The sequence below is a fragment of the Mus pahari genome, chromosome 6 (genome assembly GCF_900095145.1).
Source record: "Mus pahari chromosome 6, PAHARI_EIJ_v1.1, whole genome shotgun sequence".
Taxonomy (NCBI): Eukaryota; Metazoa; Chordata; class Mammalia; order Rodentia; family Muridae; genus Mus; species Mus pahari.
In genome coordinates this window covers 99,092,590-99,110,084 of record NC_034595.1, presented here as the reverse complement: position 1 = coordinate 99,110,084, position 17,495 = coordinate 99,092,590, and the positions used below count along the sequence as shown (strand labels likewise).

The 17,495-nt window shown below is 52.3% G+C and overlaps 2 protein-coding genes across 7 annotated transcripts in view; one reads left to right on the top strand and one right to left on the bottom strand.

The window, feature by feature from the left end:
* The window catches only part of LOC110322838 (F-box only protein 6), a 6,827-nt gene extending 4,082 nt beyond the window's left edge, over nucleotides 1-2,745 (top strand). For 2 of the 3 annotated variants that reach the window (XM_021199677.1, XM_021199679.2), the window contains exons 3-6: nucleotides 1,002-1,128; nucleotides 1,511-1,606; nucleotides 2,011-2,146; nucleotides 2,282-2,745. In XM_021199677.1, the coding sequence (XP_021055336.1) occupies nucleotides 1,002-1,128; nucleotides 1,511-1,606; nucleotides 2,011-2,146; nucleotides 2,282-2,551 (629 nt within the window). In that variant the 3' untranslated portion in view covers nucleotides 2,552-2,745. The remainder of the gene's footprint in view (nucleotides 1-1,001; nucleotides 1,129-1,510; nucleotides 1,607-2,010; nucleotides 2,147-2,281) is intronic. The other variant, XM_021199675.2, reaches the window with a different exon arrangement.
* A 14-nt stretch (nucleotides 2,746-2,759) lies between these two features.
* Nucleotides 2,760-15,267, bottom strand: Mad2l2 (mitotic arrest deficient 2 like 2). Of its 4 annotated transcripts, none has more exons than XM_029540196.1 (10): nucleotides 15,138-15,267; nucleotides 7,738-7,905; nucleotides 6,926-7,486; nucleotides 6,729-6,847; nucleotides 5,071-5,142; nucleotides 4,476-4,576; nucleotides 4,060-4,154; nucleotides 3,699-3,772; nucleotides 3,276-3,368; nucleotides 2,760-3,101 (listed from the first exon to the last, which is right to left on the bottom strand). In XM_029540196.1, exons 3-10 carry the CDS (start codon nucleotides 6,963-6,965, stop codon nucleotides 3,060-3,062), a joined length of 636 nt encoding a protein of 211 aa, XP_029396056.1. In that variant the 5' UTR covers nucleotides 6,966-7,486; nucleotides 7,738-7,905; nucleotides 15,138-15,267; the 3' UTR covers nucleotides 2,760-3,059. The 4 variants fall into 4 exon arrangements, with proteins under 4 accessions (XP_029396056.1, XP_029396057.1, XP_029396055.1 ...); XM_029540197.1 differs by having other exon boundaries at nucleotides 7,738-7,833; XM_029540198.1 differs by lacking the exon at nucleotides 15,138-15,267 and having other exon boundaries at nucleotides 2,797-3,101; nucleotides 6,926-7,022; nucleotides 7,274-7,486; nucleotides 7,738-8,000.
* Between the last annotated feature and the right edge of the window lie 2,228 nt (nucleotides 15,268-17,495).

The following is a 17,495-nucleotide window of genomic DNA, read 5'->3' as shown; positions in this document are numbered from 1 at the left end:
CCACATGGTGGCTCACAACCATCCGTAACAAGATCTGACGCCCTCTTCTGGAGTGTCTGAATACAGCTACAGTGTACTTAAATATAATAAATAAATAAATCAAAAAAAAAAAAAAGAGGGCGTCAGATCTTGTTATGGATGGTAAAAAGACATTTTTACAGAACTACCTTGCAGCTTTGACTTTGGCCAGCCTAGCCTTGCTCAAATCTCCCATGGCTTTTGGCTCAGGCTAGCCCAGCTCCTGGAATTCTTGTCTTCCTTTGGTTCTCTACTGGGGAGCTTCCCAGAACACACGTAAACAGTGTGGGCTCTCGGAGGGAGGGATAGTGAGTGGACTGGCAGTGCTCTGGTGATGGTTCTGGGCCACCATCAAGTAACACTCGTGTTTTCCTGGTTCTGCTATACTTGAGCTGAAGGGGGGAACCCCTGGATCTAACCCTGTTCCTGTAGGCCCCTCATACCTCAGGACTCCTGCAGCCACCAGCCCAGGGGACACCAATGTGCCTTCTTGGCATTTGCCCAGGAAAAGGGCATCTGATCTTGTGGGAACAGTGGGTTCCTTTGGCCCGTAGAATCTGGGTCACAGTTTACCAGGGCCTCTCCTCCCCTAAGCCTGGAAAAGCCGGTGGCCAGGTAAGCGGCCACGTAGGGAAGAACTCCCATCAGCCATAAGGTATGCTCCATCACAGGCCTCTGTGATCATACTCTCTAAAGATTGAAACATGGTCTTTGTAGGGGCCCCATGGCAGCATGAGGTCATGCTCTTGGACTGGTTGGGTGCTAAACTTGGCTCCCTAATACACTACAGAAACAAACTGATTAATCCTTTGGTATCCCAGTCTGAAAATCTGAGCCCAAATAAGCCCTAGCCAAAAACATCTCACCGCCCCTGAAGTCTTCCAGGACCAGAAAAGGCCTCAAAATTTCAAGTGTATACTTCAGGGCTGCAGTTGCTGGCAGAGTGCAAGGGGATCTCACCTGTGTTTCCGCTTTCCCCCCAGAGAACCTGAGATCCTGGCGGATAGACTCCAATGGGGGGGATCATTGGAAGGTGGAGAAGCTCCCCGGGAACTGTGGCACAAGCTTTCCTGACACCAAGGTCAAGAAGTATTTTGTCACCTCTTTTGGGTAAGCGATGATTGGGAGCAGAGGCAGCCTGTGCTGAGGGCAGAGTCTGGGAGACTCTACCAATTGGTAGGAGGGGGGGGGGGCTCTGGAAGCTCAAGGAGGGTCCCAAACAGGCGTCCAGGAGCATCCAACTTGGATTTCAGGTGACAGGAGGTCACTGAACATAACATCAGGACCAAGAGTCAGCAACACTCCATACTATCCCATGGGACCAAATCCCTAGGGAAAACCAAATCTTAACTCCCCATTTCCCTCATACAGACCCAAGGAGCTCTAGGCTGGGTATGTCCTGGAAATCACCTGGGTCCCTTGAGCCACCTACCTGGCAAGGAAGGGCTCTGTTTAGCATGCTGGCAAGACAAGCCTGTCCTCTGCCCCCCAGGATGTGCCTCAAATCCCAGATGGTGGACCTCAAAGCCGAGGGCTACTGGGATGAGCTGATGGACACCTTTCGACCCGACATTGTGGTTAAGGACTGGTAAGTGGTCTGTGTCCCACAGGGAGGGTTAACTCTTCCCCCATAGTGAGGCAAGGGACACCCTAAGAGCCACAGGTCAACCCCACCCTCCCTCTGCCTTGTTCCCCTATCAGCCCTTTTCCCGACAGTCGACTCAGATGGACAGTGAGGCCTCCCAATGAACTAGCTGCCCTGGGTGGGAACTCATGCCTTCTTATGTAGCGCCTCCCACCCCTTCCCTCTGATTACCCCACAATGCTTGAATTTATCTCTGTAGTGCTAAGAATGGAGCACAGGACCAGGACTGGGCTAAGCACAGTTACTAGCACAGTCCTCATCCAATGTACCACATGACGACAGGCTTGGACAGTCTCTAGGAAGCCACTGTGGTTTCTCAAGCTCACAGCCTTCTCCACCCTCCCTAGGGTTGCCCCCAGAGCAGACTGCGGCTGCACCTACCACCTCCGTGTACAGCTGGCCTCTGCGGACTACATTGTCTTGGCCTCTTTTGAGCCTCCGCCTGTGACATTCCAACAGTGGAATGATGCCAAATGGCAAGAGGTGAGACCCTGCCTGCTTGTCCCGCCACTCACTCTTCCCAAGGCGGGGTCCTAAGGGAGAACGGGCAAGTGTTCTGCAGTCCCAGGCAGTCCTCCCAAGGCAAGTCTTAATGGTCTCCTCTTCTCTCCTCTCCAGATTTCCCACACCTTCTCTGATTACCCTCCAGGCGTCCGTTACATCCTTTTTCAACATGGGGGCAAGGACACTCAGTTCTGGCAAGGCTGGTACGGCCCCCGTGTCACCAACAGCAGCATCATTATCAGCCACAGGACAGCCAAGAACCCTCCCCCTGCCAGAACTCTACGGGAAGACACTGTAGTAATCGGAAGGAGACGGCGAACTTCGGGCTCCAACACCCATGAGGGTACCTTAAGGCAAGAGCTATGGCAAAGGCTAAAGCGTTAATGGGCAGCCAGGCTCCCAGTCCCATGAGCACCTGCCCTATACAACCTTGGGCATGGGCAAGCCCATCAACTCAGTGGTGATAAGTCGGCACCCACAGCTCTGACATTTTGTTGTAATAAATGTTTTCAGTAAAATAGCTTGGCTTGGGGGCTTACAGGCACATTGAGAAAAAGCCCCTTTCTCAGGGTAGCTTCAGTACACTTGTTCATCCCGTTTGGTTAATGACAATGCAGTCAACCCTTGGGGCCACTTTATTAACAATAACACACGGCACAGTATTTCAGATGGATAATGTTAGCCAGCTGAGTCCAGGAGGCTGCTGAGAAATGGCGTCTGTCCTCGCATCCTTCACTCGCTCCTGGGAAAGCTGCCTCACGAAGGCAAGCAGGGCTGGGCAGCCTGACCAAAGGGGCAGCCACATGTCAAGGCAGTAAGAGCACTTGGAGTCTGGGACCCTGGGCTGGGGCCCCGGAGTGGGACAGCTGGGTATCTGGCAGCAGGCATGCCCTCAGCTGTTCTTATGAGCTCGCTCTTCAACGTAGAGCTGCATCTGGTAGAATAGAGAAGTGGCTTTGGTCAGACCATGAGGTGCCTGCTGGGAAGACTCAGAGGAAGGGGGGAAAGCTGGAGGACCACCCCACCCCCAACCCCAAGGCAGCAGACTCGAGCCTGGAAGTAGCTATGGGCCCTGCCTCCTAACGTTCTCCATCCCCTGACGGCTTACCTTTAAAATGTCCGACGTCATGGTTTTTAGGGGTATCAACCGGGGGTCATGCATGTGGACATCCTGTTCATCTGCCAGGATCCATGGGAAGTCCTAGGTGAGGGTTAGAAGGGGCTACACCTCAGTCTGTCCTCACTCTGCTAACCCTCCCCTCCAGGGCCCTCACTCCGCTGGAGTTAGTGTGGAGAGCTAGAACAATTTCTAGGTCCAGGGTGGTTCTAAAATGATTCTGAAACCAAAGGGTAAGGTCTCCGGAGGACTCCATTCAGAGGAGCCAGGGAGAATTAGCCACTCAACACCTTACTCCTCTGTGGTTCTTCTCACCCTTGGGTACACACGGATGTGGTCAGATGGTAATGCACAGGGGAGCCCACTTAATGCCAGGCAGTGCACCCTGAAATTGTATTCCTCCCCCCCACACACCTTGATGACCTGTATCTTCTCCATGTTTCGAGTAGCAGCTTCTCTTGTGTGCACGAGGACTGTAAATGTGCAGCCTGCAAGGTCAAAGCTAAGCAGCCTCAGATCCCACTGCTTAGGTCCTAGGCCAGTTCCCTCCTCCCTCACTGGCTGGGCAGCACCCCCCACAGAATGGAAAGTGTGACCAGATGCAAAGAGAGAGACGGTCAGCAGGTGCCTAAAATGGAGAGCCTGTCAGTCCTGGAGAGGACACTCTCGGGTGCTGAAGGATGGAGAGGATGAGGGTTTGTTCAGGGCAGTCAACTAGGAAGAAGACAGCATGCTATGGTAACCAAGGCGACAGCAGGGGAGTGGAGCATCTCACCTGGAGGGTTGTGATCCAGGACAGCATCACATACACTAATCTTAAGGATGAAGGCTCGCAGCAGCTGCTCCACATGAGACAGGAGGGAGTCTGAACTGGGAATGGGAGAAGAGGTTGCCCATCTACCGTGCTCCTCCACCCACTCCGGCGCCCAGTGCTCTCTGGGACAAACACCTTTGTTGCTGGAGAGAGCCAGCTCTGTCCCACCCATCTGACAGAATGAAGGCGGGGTACAAAGGTCCCTTTAGGCAGCTCTAATAATTCAGCTAGCTAGAGGACACCCAGGGTACCCACTCAAGTCTGCATACCTCTAGGACCCTGAGACAGGAAGAGGAAAAATAGGTTTGACTGAGGCCACCTAGCCAGGGGAGGAGCTGAAAGATGCAGCAACCAGTTGAGGGAGGGTGATAGCTTACTTGATGGACAGCAAGGGTGGCTGAGTGATCTCAAAGACAAACTTCTCCACTGGGCGGTGTTCCTTATCCAAAATCACCACCACCACCTTCTCCACATCGTTCTGTAAGCACAGGAACCCCCGCTCCAGAGCTATGCATAAGGCCCAGGGAGAGGCAGGACGGGGCACTGCCTGAGGCTACCTAGGAGCCCAGCAATTGAGAAGTGCAAGCTGGCTCCCAATCCTCGAATGGTACAGGCCAGGAAGAGGTGTCTGGCTCCCATGGAGGTTCCCCAATAACTCTCATACCTGGACAAGATAGGACAAGATAATAGGGGGGGCAGAAAACCCAGGAGGCCCAGCCCAGTAGGGATGGGACAGGCCATGTGGACATGAGAAGAACCAGATCTTTCAGGGCAGGTCCCACACAGATCTGATTCAACTGATACATCCCTGATGTGACCTACATACCCTGGGACCTATTGCTAGCTGGGGGTAGTCTTCAGACTGAGGCTTCTGGCTGTTGAAAGACATGAGCACTTCCCACAGAGTCAGCCCACAAGCAAGGAGGAACAGATTGGATGTGGAGTGTCTGTTAGGACCAGGGGCCCCCTCACCTTCTCCAGGAGAGGTTTGACGCAGTGGAGTGTGTCCTGGATGTACTGGTTCAGCTCCGGGTGACAGGACATCTGCACACAACCCCACAGGGCTGTTAAATCCCAAGGCAAGAATAGAAGAAACAGCAATAACTCCCACACATACACATCTTTGGACAAAGAACAGCCATTCCTAGGTCTCCCTGCCTGAGGGACCCAATCTAGCACTAACTTAATCCTGGAGAGATACTCAAAGACAGGCACTCTGTCAGGCCAAGTATGGTGGCACACGCCTTTAATCTACACGCCTTTAATCTCAGCACTCAGGAGGCAGAGGCAGATCTCTAAGTTGAAGGAGGCCAGGCTGGTCTACAGGGCTGGAGATGTACAGAGAAACCCTATCTGGGGGGTGGGGGAGGGGGGAAACTGTGTAGCCACAGGCAAATGACAACATCTCACACAGAGGGCGCTTACCAGCTCTGTTTTCAGTGCCTCTGACCCCCTTACAGTGGGAAAGGGACTTGAGAGGAAGACAGCGCATCTACTGTTTGACCAAAGATAAAACCAGGAGCCAGGCATGGTGGCCCACAGCTTTTTTTTTTTTTTTTTAAACCGATTTATTCATTATATGTAAGCACACTGTAGCTGTGTTCAGACACTCCAGAAGAGGACGCCAGATCTATTTACAGATGGTTGTGAGCCACCATGTGGTTGCTGGGAATTGAACTCAGGACCTTCAGAGAAGCAGTCAGTGCTCTTAACCACTGAGTCATCTCTCCAGCCCAGGTGGCCCACATCTTTATCCCCAGCATTTGGGAGGCAGGCAGATCTCCGAGTTTGAGGTTAGTCTGGTTTACAGAGTTCAAGACAGTCAGAGCCACACTGAGAAATCCTGTCTTGGAAAAGAAAACCAAACGCAAGAAACTTGGGCACGCTCTCCAGTAATCCTAGCACTTGGGATGTTGATGAAGGAGGATCAGGAGTTCAAGGCTAGCCCCAGCTTCCTAACAACTGTGAGCCCAGGCTAGGCTACATGAGGTCTGGATTTCTTAAAATACAAAATAAAACAGGGGCTGGAGAGATAGCTCAGGAACTAAAAGCACTGGCCACCGGACCTTCAGAGTCAGATCCCCCCATCTTCCAAATGCCAAGGGTTCCCATGGGTTCTTCCTGCCTCAATGAACACCCTCCCCCCCCCAGCAAACAGACATAGACACATACACACATAATTAATATAAATCTTAAAAAGTAAAAAGCTAGGTATGGTGGCTCACACCTTTGTTCCCAGCATTCGAGAGACAAACAGGAGAATTTCTGTGAGTTTCAGGCTAGCCTGGCCTACATAATGGAGAATCCACACCAGCCAAGACTAAACAAGGGGACCTATCTCAAATAATTAATAATAAATATTTTTTTTAGAGTTTAGGGAGAATGAAAAGAGAAAAGAAGGTGCCAGACACTGGGAATCCTTTCTATCCAAGCCCTTAAAAATGCATGCTTGGAACAGCTCTCATCCAGAGCCCTTAACCATTTAACCCAGAGAATTCCACCTGAGTTCAGGGCGGGAAGGGCTGGGCGATGAGAGGCAGGAGGCTGTCCGCTTTCAGCCTCTGTTGAGGAGTGAGGAAGCTTGCAAGTAGAATAAAGGTTTTTAAATCCAGCCGGGCACCGGGGCTCACCTGAACCGGCACGTTGTACTTCTTGCGCTTCTGGAAGATGCCCACCGGGTAGACCTCACGCACATAGAGGATCAGGTGCACGGCCACCTCCAGGAACTCGGAGAGCACGTCAGCCACCACTATGGTGGGGACACAGCGGATGAGCAGGACTCCAACCAGGACCGCACTCCCTCCCCGCAGCAGGCCCAGATCCCTACCTTGGCCAAAGTTGAGGTCTTGGCGCGTGAGGGTGGTCATCCTTGGCCGCCTGGGGGAGGGCGTGGAGGGCGTCTGTAGGAACTCCCGGTACCGACCCTGCACGCGGGAAACGCAACCCGGTCGGGGGAAGCCCCGCCCCCTGAGCGGCCGGATCCCTCTCGGCGGAAATCCCGCCCTCTCTACGCTCCTCCCCGATTCGCCGGCTCCGGCTTTGACCGCAGGTTCCGATCTCCGACCGGGCTACAGAAGCCACCGTCTGAGACCCTTAGCGCTACTCCAGAATCCCCTGGCCTCAGTAACCACCGCGGTCCTCCCGTGGTCCCAGCACAACCATAAGCCACGCCTACCCCGGAGCCGTCCAATCCGGACCTCGCCCTGTTGGGAGAGGCGGGGCAGTCTCGGGGGGTGGAGCTTAGGGGCGGAGCCCCGCCTGAGCGACAGGAATCTCCAAGGAGCGAGCTAAACCGCCTTTGGACTTCAGTAGGGAGCGATAAAGGGATTTCGGTGGCCTCTGCGTACGATCGCTGTGTTTCCTCCTCCCGGGCATTTCTCTTTAGTAGCTGCAAGTGAGAACCAGCTGCAAGCACAGCTGGGTACCAAGGGAGGGCAGCGACATCTGCTGCTAGTCTAGCGTCAACGTCCCCGGACTCTTAGCTTGCCCAACCGAAAGCGAATCCGCAGGCTTGGGGGCGGGGACAGGGAAGGGTAAGAAGTACCCGAGACGCTCCACCCCGACCCGGAACCCAAGTAACATCAGGGCTTGACCTCCCTAGAGAACTAAGTGTCCCATGGTTTCTTCTCAATAGCTGACCTTTGGAAGCAGCAGCCGGTAGACGCTGGGCTGTGTCTGTGGGTTGACTCAATAAATCTTCAGAATACGTGTGGGTTCCTGGCCCTCTTTTTTTTCCTGCGGACGAGGACTTGTCTGTGTCGTGAGCAAGCGGAGGGGGCGGGCAGCAGTGCTGCTCCAGGGTACTTCCTACAGAGGTACGGACTCAATTCCAGAGGAGTCGAAAGGGCCTCAGATCATTTTAATAGTACGAGAATTATATCCATTATACGGACCCCTTTTATGTTACAAACCCTGAATTCTATTTATTTAATGTGCGTAGGTGTTTTGTCTGCATCTATGACTGGGCAGTACGTGACTGCTTGGTGCAGGTGAAGGCCAAAAGAGGGCGTCAGATCCTGAAACTATAGCTACAGATGATTGTGAACTTCTATATAGGTACTGCAAATTGAAACCACCACACAACACCCAGTACCCTACTTCTCACCCCAAAGCCCCCACCCCAGCCAACCCTCACGTCCTCTGGAAGAGCAGCCAGTGGTCTTAACCACTAAGCCATCTCTCCACCTCCCCAAACTCTGACTTATATTAATTCCTTTATTAGTCCTAGGAGCTAAGTATTGCCTTTACAGCCCAACTTTATAGATGTACAATAGGCTCAGGAACGTTCCTTCTTTCACCAAAGCCTCACGGGTGTAATATGTTCTGACACTAGGTGACAATTCAGCTTACCTCACGCCCTTCTGTTTAACTGAAAGAAAATCTGAGGTTAGAGAAGTGGCCCCGAGTTAGGGGTGACATGGCAGGCCTAGAAGCCAAGAGAATTTAAAGAAGTGGTTCAATGTGTGGGCTTTAACCCCTTTCAGGTCAAATGACTCTTTCCCATGGGGTGGCATATCAGATATTCTGCATATCAGATATTTACAATTCCTAACTGTCGTGAAATTACAGTTATGAAGTAGCAATGAAAATAATTGTATGATTGGGAGTCGCCACATGAGGAACTGTACTGAAAGGTTGCAGCATTAGGAAGGTGGAGAGCCACTGATTTAGACTCACCCCTCCAGGGATGTAAGAGTTGTCCTGTCCTGATTCTATAGGAAATGTTGCTTTAAAGCTCAACCCTGTAATGTGGTATGACCCCACCCACCCCACCCCCACACCAGAAGCTGTCAATTCCATATTCATATCCTTCTCATGGGAAGGGATAAGGCGCAGGCCAGAGGGAGGATTACCCTGGAATGTGAGCAAAGCAGGTCTCAAAATGCAGACCTACCTCCAAAGTCTTCATCTCACTCCCTAGGGACCCTATTAAACCCTGGCTGTCCAGCTGCCCTGACTTACCTGACCAGGGCAGGCTAGCAGCAGGGCTCTGCTCTTTAACAAGCTCCCCAGGGAACTTGTATGCCCAAGAAACTGTGGGAGCTGCCAGTGGAGGCCGCAATCATTCTGTAACATGCCCGTGCTTAAGCCGTTAGAATGCCGGGTTTGGCTTTAGGAATTGATACACCGGTCAGTGGGCACAGCAACCCTTCTCAAGACTCGGGGACCCTGCCCACCTTACACCATGTTCAACAGAGCCCTTTCTACATAGAGCTGGCTGGGCAGCTCACTGCCGTGTAGACCTTAGTGCAGTGAGTTTTCATCATGGTGGGGTAGGAACCGAGTCCTTTATCCACCCCACCCCCAGCTTCTGAACAGCGTTTTCATTACTGATGCAGAGGTGGGGGTGGAGGTAGGGGAGATTCCTCAGCGATGGAACAAGGGCATAGGCGGGAGGCTAAGGTAACAGGGGACCAGTTGGGGACCTCTGCCTTTGGCTCTACAGTGCCTGGGTTTTCACCGTTAGCTACATCAGTGTGACTGGGTGGCTGTAAGACAGAGATCGCATTATGAGGTAACTTATTGTTTCTTGAATCCCCATTTGGTGAGAGACTGTTTTTCAATGTTATTTGCATGTTTTCACCATAGAGACAATATGCAATTTGGGGCTGGGAAGGAAAGTTACATGTTAAGGTGAAAAGAAAGTGTGTATGCATTTGACAACTAGAGCAGGTCCCCGGAGGCCAGCAATGGGGACGGAGGGAAAATCACTCCCAAGAGATACAGAAACAGAGAGGGCAAACTACACAAAAACCCTGTAAGCCCCAGCCTGGCAAGGACTAAGCCTCCACTGATGTGCCAGAAGGGCTCTCGGCGGTGTGCTGAACACACACACAAGCGAGTTGGATAAAACACTTGTCAACAAAGTGTGCAGACCTTCGAGATGCTTCTATGGCCAAGTTGCTGTCTACAGAGGGGATCACAGAAGGATCATCGGGGAGGGCGAGATGGATCAGAGGACAAAAGGGCTTGCTGCCAAGGCTGACAACCTTAAGTTCAATCCCCAGCACCCACACAGTGGAAGAAGAAAACCGCCTCCTGCAAGTGCACACATGCTACCCGCCCCTCCCCCCAATAAATAAGTGAATAAATGTAAAAAATAAATTTAATTAATTAATAAAGACTCAGCATCATTCCCATCTGTGTCCGGTTCCCAGAACAATGAGCACATGGCAACAGAGAAGGAGAGAAAGGGGACCAACCACAGGAAGCCCAGAGTCAGTCCTAGCACACCCTAAAGCTCCACCCGGCTGCTTGACCTGCTCCCTGAGAGAGACCTGGTCGGTCTGGTTCATTCTGGGGGACTTAACATGCCACCCAATGCCTGGCCAGCTCAGGTTCCCACAGAACACAGAACGTGTGTTAAGTGAATAAAGGAAAGGAAGGTAGAAAGATGTAATGGCAGGAACTCCACCCAGCTTGCTTAGAAAAAAATAAGCTAAGAGCTCCGATGCCAACACTTGGGCTGTAAGCAGAGCCAGAGTGTGGGTTGGTCCTCGGGGAGCCCACCACACCTACAGCCCACTTGGGTGTCTACCTTCAACTTCTTTCCACCACCCTGATGCTCCTCTAGCCACGAGACCCTTTTCCTTCTTTCAGCCTCAACTTGCTCATCTGTGAAATGGGAGATTCTAGATCCATTCCCAAAGGGTTATCTGGGCATGGTGGCACACACTTTGAGTTCTAGCATGCAGGAGGCAGAGGCAGGAAGACTGCCACAAATTTCAGGCTAGCCAGAATTACACAGTAAGATTCCTCCTCCAAAATTAATTAATAATTAAAATAGAATTCTGTTTTAGATTTATTTATTTATTTATTTATTTATTTTTGGTTTTTCGAGACAGGGTTTCTCTGTTTAGCCCTGGCTGTCCTGGAACTCACTTTGTAGACCAGGCTGGCCTCGAACTCAGAAATCCGCCTGCCTCTGCCTCCCGAGTGCTGGGATTAAAGGCGTGCGCCACCACGCCTGGCTTAGATTTATTTATTTTTTATGTGTATGAATGTTTTGCCTGCCTGTGTGTGTGTGTGTGTGTGTATGTGTGCCACACATGTGTCTGATACCTGCAGAGGTCAGAAGATGGTATCAGATAACCTGGAACTAGAGTTATAGGTGGTTGTGAGCCATTGCATATGGATGCTTGCGATCAGACCTAGGAATTCTCTAAGAGCAACAAACCCTAATTCACTAAGTCATCTCTCCAACACAAAACAAAGTAAAATTCTATGCTATTGAGTGAGTAAAATGTAAACATATAGCATTTGTATTGGTCAGTTAGTGGCCATATGACCATAGTATTAAGATTTACATGGGGCTGGCGGGTAAGAGCACTGACTGTTCTTCCAAAGGTCCTGAGTTCAAATCCCAGCAACCACATGGTGGCTTACAACCACCGGTAATGAGATCTGATGCCCTCTTCTGGTGTGTCTGAGGATAGCTACAATGTACTATCTATAATAAACAAACAAATACATAAATAAATCTATAATAATAAATAAACCTTTGGGCTGGAACAAGCAGGAACTGAGAAAGAGAGAATGGGACTGAATAACTAGAGCTAGTGTGGTTGTTCAGAGTGAGCAGAGGTCCTAAATTCAATTCCCAACCACCACATGAAGGCTCTCAACCATCTGTACTGCTACAGTGTACTCAATACATAAAAATAAATAAATAAATTTATTTTAAAAAATATTTACACAGGACTGATGATCCTGACAACATGAGTAAAACTCCCAGGACCTATGTGAGGAAAGAAAAGAACCCACACCCACCCAGCAGTCCTCCAAACTATATACACACACACACATATGCATGCATGCACACACATACACACATATACACACATGTACACGCACACATGCACACACATACACACATACACACATATATACACACACATATACACACGCACACTCGCATGCGCGCACGCGTGAGTGTGCGCACACACACAGACAAGTAAACACGTACATGAGAAAAGACCTAAACAGACCGGCAGGCATGGTGGCGCAGGCCTTAGATCACGCACTGATGAGCCAGAGGCTGGAACAGCTCTGTGAATTTCAGGCCAGCATGGTCTACTATGTACAGTTCCAGGCCAACTGTCTCAACCCGACAACCCCACACAAACTCCTGAAGCCCTCAGGAGGACCACACTGGATAAACAGGAAGCTGGGCTGGTAGAATACATGCTTAACATGCATGGAGCCCTCCATGGCATCCCAGCATCTCATGAACTAGGTGTGGTGGTGGGATACACCTCTAATCTCACCACTTAGGAGGTGGAGGTGGAAGTGGAAGGATCAGAAGTTCAAGGTTTATCTTTAGCTGTGAAGGGAGTTCAAAGCCAGACTAGTACACACAAACTTTCGTCTCAGACAAACAAGTTATCTATCCCTAGCCTCCGATCTTCCTCTTTTTCATTTCTCTATGCAACAGATAGTTCCCCCGGGTGCTCTGGGGGGAGACAGACCTGCTATGCACAAAGTGGTGACCAGCACACAATCCTCCAATCTCACTTGGCTTTCTAGAGCAGGACCTGGCATACACAGCTGCCCCCGGACCTAGGATCCACTGCTGACCTCCAACCTACACCAAAGCTGCTTCCTCAGCCACATGACACTGGATAGCTTCCAACCCACCAGTTAGAACACAGGCCACACACGCCATTCCCTCCTTAGGGGTGCTGGCCTCGCTGGTCTCAGGGCCAACAGCACACCACCAACTACCGTGGGCTAGGAGGCTGGCTTTGGAAGTGCCTGGATTAAGGAGCGCATTTCTGGAGAGGATTGATTGAGGCAGGGAAGGTTTGCCCTGAATGTAGGTGGCAAGCACCATTCCATGGGAAAGGGACCTGGAAAAGGTGGTCCCTTTCTCTGTTCCTCTTCTTCTTCTTCCTCCTCCTCCTTCTCTTCCTTTTTAAGCCAGGGTTTCTCTGTATAGCCCTGGCTATCCCAGAACTCGCTCTGTAGACCAAGCTAGCCTTGAACTCACAGAGATCTGCCTGCCTCTGCCTCCCAAATGCTGGGATTAAAGGTGTGTGCCACCACCACCTGGCTTAGCTGATACCTTTTAATGAATAACTTCACTGAAAAATAATTGATAAATCATAAAGCTCACTTTTATTTTTTCTGTATGCACTCCAAAGGATTCTAGGACAGTCGAAGAGCTGAGCATTCCAATATCCAATTCTAGAGCATTCTCATCAATTATAGCAAAAAAAAAAAAAAAAAAAAGTCAGGCCAGCAAACTCTCAGAGTAGATAGATAAAGATGCTTGCCACCAAAACAGAAAACCTGGATTGGGTCCCCGGGACACATGCAGTTGGAAGAGAAAATCAACTCTAGAAAGTTATTCTGTGACCTGTAACACATGCATGGTGGCACACACATGTATATATTTGGGTGCACACAGTCACATAATAATAACAAATGTTATTTTTAAAAAGAGGCGGGGCTGAGGAGATTGCTCAGCAGTTAAGAGCACTTCTCCTGACGGGCCAAAGTGTGTTTGTACTCTCATCTGCAGATGGATATTTGGATCTGCTTTGGCCAATCAACTGACCCATTTTACAGATAGGGAAACCGAGGCCCCAAGTCACCATAATCTGGATGGGGTAGGAGCCTCGTCCTCTTCTGAGTCACTCTTGGGAGAACCTGGGGAACAGAGTCCCACACTTGGGTAACAGGCAGAGCAACGTTTGGAACTGCCTCCAACGGGCATCTACTGTCCATGCACACCAGGTCACTGCCCGATCCTTGGAGTGCCCCCCCCCCCCTGCTTACTACTTCATCCCTAAGTCCAGCCTCTTCTCCGCTACAGTTTCTAACTGTTCTGCCTGTATTTTGTTTGTTTTTTGAGATGAGCTCTCTCTCAAGTCCTGGAACTCAGTGCTCAGAGCGAAACTGACTTTGCTTTTATTCTACTGCAATCTACTCTCCGACTCCCGAGTTGAAGCTGTGTCCAGTAGGCACTCACAGAAGCGGTTTTAACCTTCCATCTAGTAAGCACCTAGGTTCTCACCAAGCTGTTCTGTGTCGGCCATGGTCATGTGATATCTTCAACAATGGCAATGGTTTAATTTCCCTGGAGCCTCTTCTGTGGGCTGGGAGGTTCAGGACATTTTTCTTACACAGACCTCTGCCATTAAGCCTTTAATCCGGCGTTCCCTACAATGACCCCCTCGAAGAAATTAATTTGCTGAAGGTTATCCTTTGGCACTGGAGGAGGAATCTTGCCTGATGCAGTACCGCACTACCAAACCTCTAAGCCACAGTTAGTCACACTGGAACTGGAAACCTCCCTTTCTTCCCACGTGCCAGGTCCGCCCATTACTCTTTGATCTTTGCAATGTCGTCGGCCCCATTGACCCCGTTGTGAGTTATGGGGGCCGTGGGGAGCCGTAACCCAGCATTCCGGGACTCCCAGGGTCGGCAGGACACCCCGCGCAGTGATGGATGAGCCGCCTCAGGGCTGGCTGGCTTTGTCCGGATTGGGCTGGGCTGAGTAGCGCGCGCAAGGCCAGTTAGGGACAGGAGAGTGGCGAGAAGCTGACTCTGTGTGTGTGTGTGTGTGTGTGTGTGTGTGTGTGTGTGTGTGTGTGTTGGAAGGGAGGTGAAAAGAAAGCACAAGTGTGCCATAGGTACCTAGGTGAGGTCCGATCACTCTTTGAGGTTCTCGCGCACACCCCTTTAGTACAGGGACTTGTCTGAGAACCTCCCCCACTCAGCGCACTTTCTCAGGCTACAAAGGCCTCGCCGCTGTCGGTCCCGCCTTCCCTGCCGCGGGCATTTCTTCCGTCCCATTTGACAGCCTAGGCGGAATAATCCTTTTGGGGACCCCGCCGGCTCCTGCCCCGCCAGACGCGGCCGCAGCTGAACTCATAGCCTGGATCTATTGTTGGGGGGGGGGGTTCTCCAGGGACGCCCTGCCGCTGCCCTTTGTCCCCCGCTTCCCCGCCGGGCCACTCCAGATGCGCCACCGCTGCCCGGCGCCCCTCCCGTCCCACGCGCCCCGGGGCCTCGCCGAGGTGGGTTTTACGCACCGGGAGGAGAGGGCCCGCCTCGCCCGGTGCCCACACGGCCGCGGGGCTGCGCTCGCCTTTGTCTGCCTCCTTTGTCTGCCCCGCGCCCTGGCGGCGGCGCCAAGGCCTCGGGGGAGCAGGCGGCGATGGCGGCGAGCGCAGCTGGCTACGGCGCAGCGCCCGCAGCGCACAGGGCTCGGCCAGGCCAGGGGCTGGCCCTCGGCGGGAGGTCGCAGAGCCCGGCGGCCCCTCCTACGTCCCCTCCCTGCGCGCCGTCCCCGCCCCTCGCTCACTCCCTCCTTCGCAGCCAGAGCAGCCTCCCGCCACCCTCTGCTGCGCTCCGCTCCCGCAGGCGCTCGGCCCTGAGCCCTCTCGGTCCCCTCCCCGTCCGCCCGACAGGTAAGGCTCGGCTCGGCCCGCCCCCGGCCCCGCCCATCGCTCACCTGGTGGACCACCCTGACCACGATCCGCAACCTGCTGGAAGAGAGGATGCTCTGCTTCCCTCTTTGCCCTCCGACCGGCGCGTCTGTCTGTATGTCTGTCCGTCTGCCTAACTCTTGTCTCCACTTCGCACCTAGTGTCCTCTTGCCTCCCGGCTCTGTGTCCCACCGCCTGATCTGCTCCCTGGCACCGAACTGGACACTCACTTTTTCGTGCTTTGTGGCACTCTGCCTCGCGTGCGCCCTTGCTGCTCGCTCGGTGTACCAGGTCCTCCGCATTAGCCTTCTACCTTTGGTACCCGGTGTCTTTTTGTCTCTGACTCTGGGTGGTATCTCAGTTCGGGGACTAGTCCATCACCATTGGAGGAAGTCTCCAGAGACTGCCTGAGTAGGGGCAAAGCTGACCAGGGCGCCTCCGTCCCTTTCCACGACGCCCCCCGGAGGCTGGGTGTGTTCGGAACCCTAAACTCACCCAAAACTGGCATAGCCTGGCCTCACATTTTTTCCCATTCCGGGCTGGACTAGTGTTTGCTTTACAGCCTTGAGGGCACCTAGCTCCCTTCTCCGGGATGACTTGGTCTTTTCCCACCATGAGGCTTTTCAGACGCAAGGGCTCGGCTGCCTTCCAGAGCCAGAGCTTGTGTTTAAGGTGTGAGTGTTCCTGGGTTTTCCTAACAAGTTTTGTCTGGCCATCTCAGTTGGGTACTCTCTTGGCCTTCACTCTTTCAAGCAGTGACCCTTGCTACTGCTGCTTGTCCCTTTAATCCACCACCCCAGTCTGGTAGCAGACAAGATGTTCTCAACTGGTTTGTTGCTGTCACTCTGGGCTTGGGGTTCTGGAAGTAAGCAGTCTTACACAAAGGACTGTAGGTCTGAGTCCTAGTGTCTCCGTCATAAAACAGGGACAATAGGATCTACCTGTAGGGATGAGAGAACCCTCCTAGGTACTTTTGTGGTGTTGGTGGTGACAAGAGAGGGACTCTACAGTCCCTGGTTGAGGGGTGGGGGACTGGAGGTCCACAACCTGTCACAAAGTCCGGGCTTAGAGACCTTGCCACCATCCGAAACCCTATTCTCTGTACTTTCCCTGTCTTATCCTCACACTCAACACACATCCCCTGCCTGTGCATACAACCAGCCACGCTGACAGTGGCCTCTCCCTCTGCATGAACAAGGTGGTGTGACTGTATAGGTGCTACCAATGCCCCAAGTGCATTGGAGGTGTCTGAAGCGTCCCAGCTGTGGACCACTGTCTTGCCCCCAAGCCTCCTCGTTCCATGATGTCAGCTGTGAGCTGAGGCATTTCCCTTCTTCTGGTGGATTGACTTGCCAAGCCCTGAACCTGCTTTTTACTCCCTTGTCCTTCCCCCATCCATCATCTGTGGTCCGACAGTGATCTGGCACATAGGGCAAGGAGGGCAGCTTCTGGAGATGCAGCCATCGCTCAGTAGGCTGGGGGGGTTGGGGTGGGGGCTCCCAGGCTGTTTTTGTTTGAGATGCAGCCTGTTTCCTTGCAATGAGGCAACAATGAAGATGGGGGCCTTCCCCATTCAGGTCCCTGCTGCTGCCTGGCACACAAACCCAGCTTTTACCATTCTGGTCTCCCCACCATCTCTGTTCTTGTATCCTCTGGTCGCAGCCGTGCGCAGGAAGCCAGCTCAGCAGATTCTATAATCCTGGGACGCTCACTCAGACTCTCTCGCCCCACTAAATGAAGATGCTGCCTCCTCTGTCTTCTGGCTCTGAGTGTGGCCACTAAACTAACCACAGGAACCTCTGTTGGCTCAGCCTCCTCCTTAGCCTTTTACTACACGCCCCTGTCTACTTCCTAGGTTTCAGTAGCAATGGAAGGCATAACTGCCTCTGTTGCTCTGCGCCTTTGCTAGGGTCCATCCCTTCATCTGTGTTGTCTCTCAGCTCTGCGTTCCATCTGAGAATA

Coding starts and splice junctions, on each gene's coding strand:
- Mad2l2 (XM_029540196.1), bottom strand. CDS start 6,965: ATGACCACCCTCACGCGCCAAGACCTCAACTTTGGCCAAG. Junction 4,577..5,070: donor TCAAACCTCTCCTGGAGAAG/GTGAGGGGGCCC, acceptor CTGTGCTTACAG/AACGATGTGGAGAAGGTGGT. Junction 4,155..4,475: donor CCACCCTTGCTGTCCATCAA/GTAAGCTATCAC, acceptor TCCCATTCCCAG/TTCAGACTCCCTCCTGTCTC.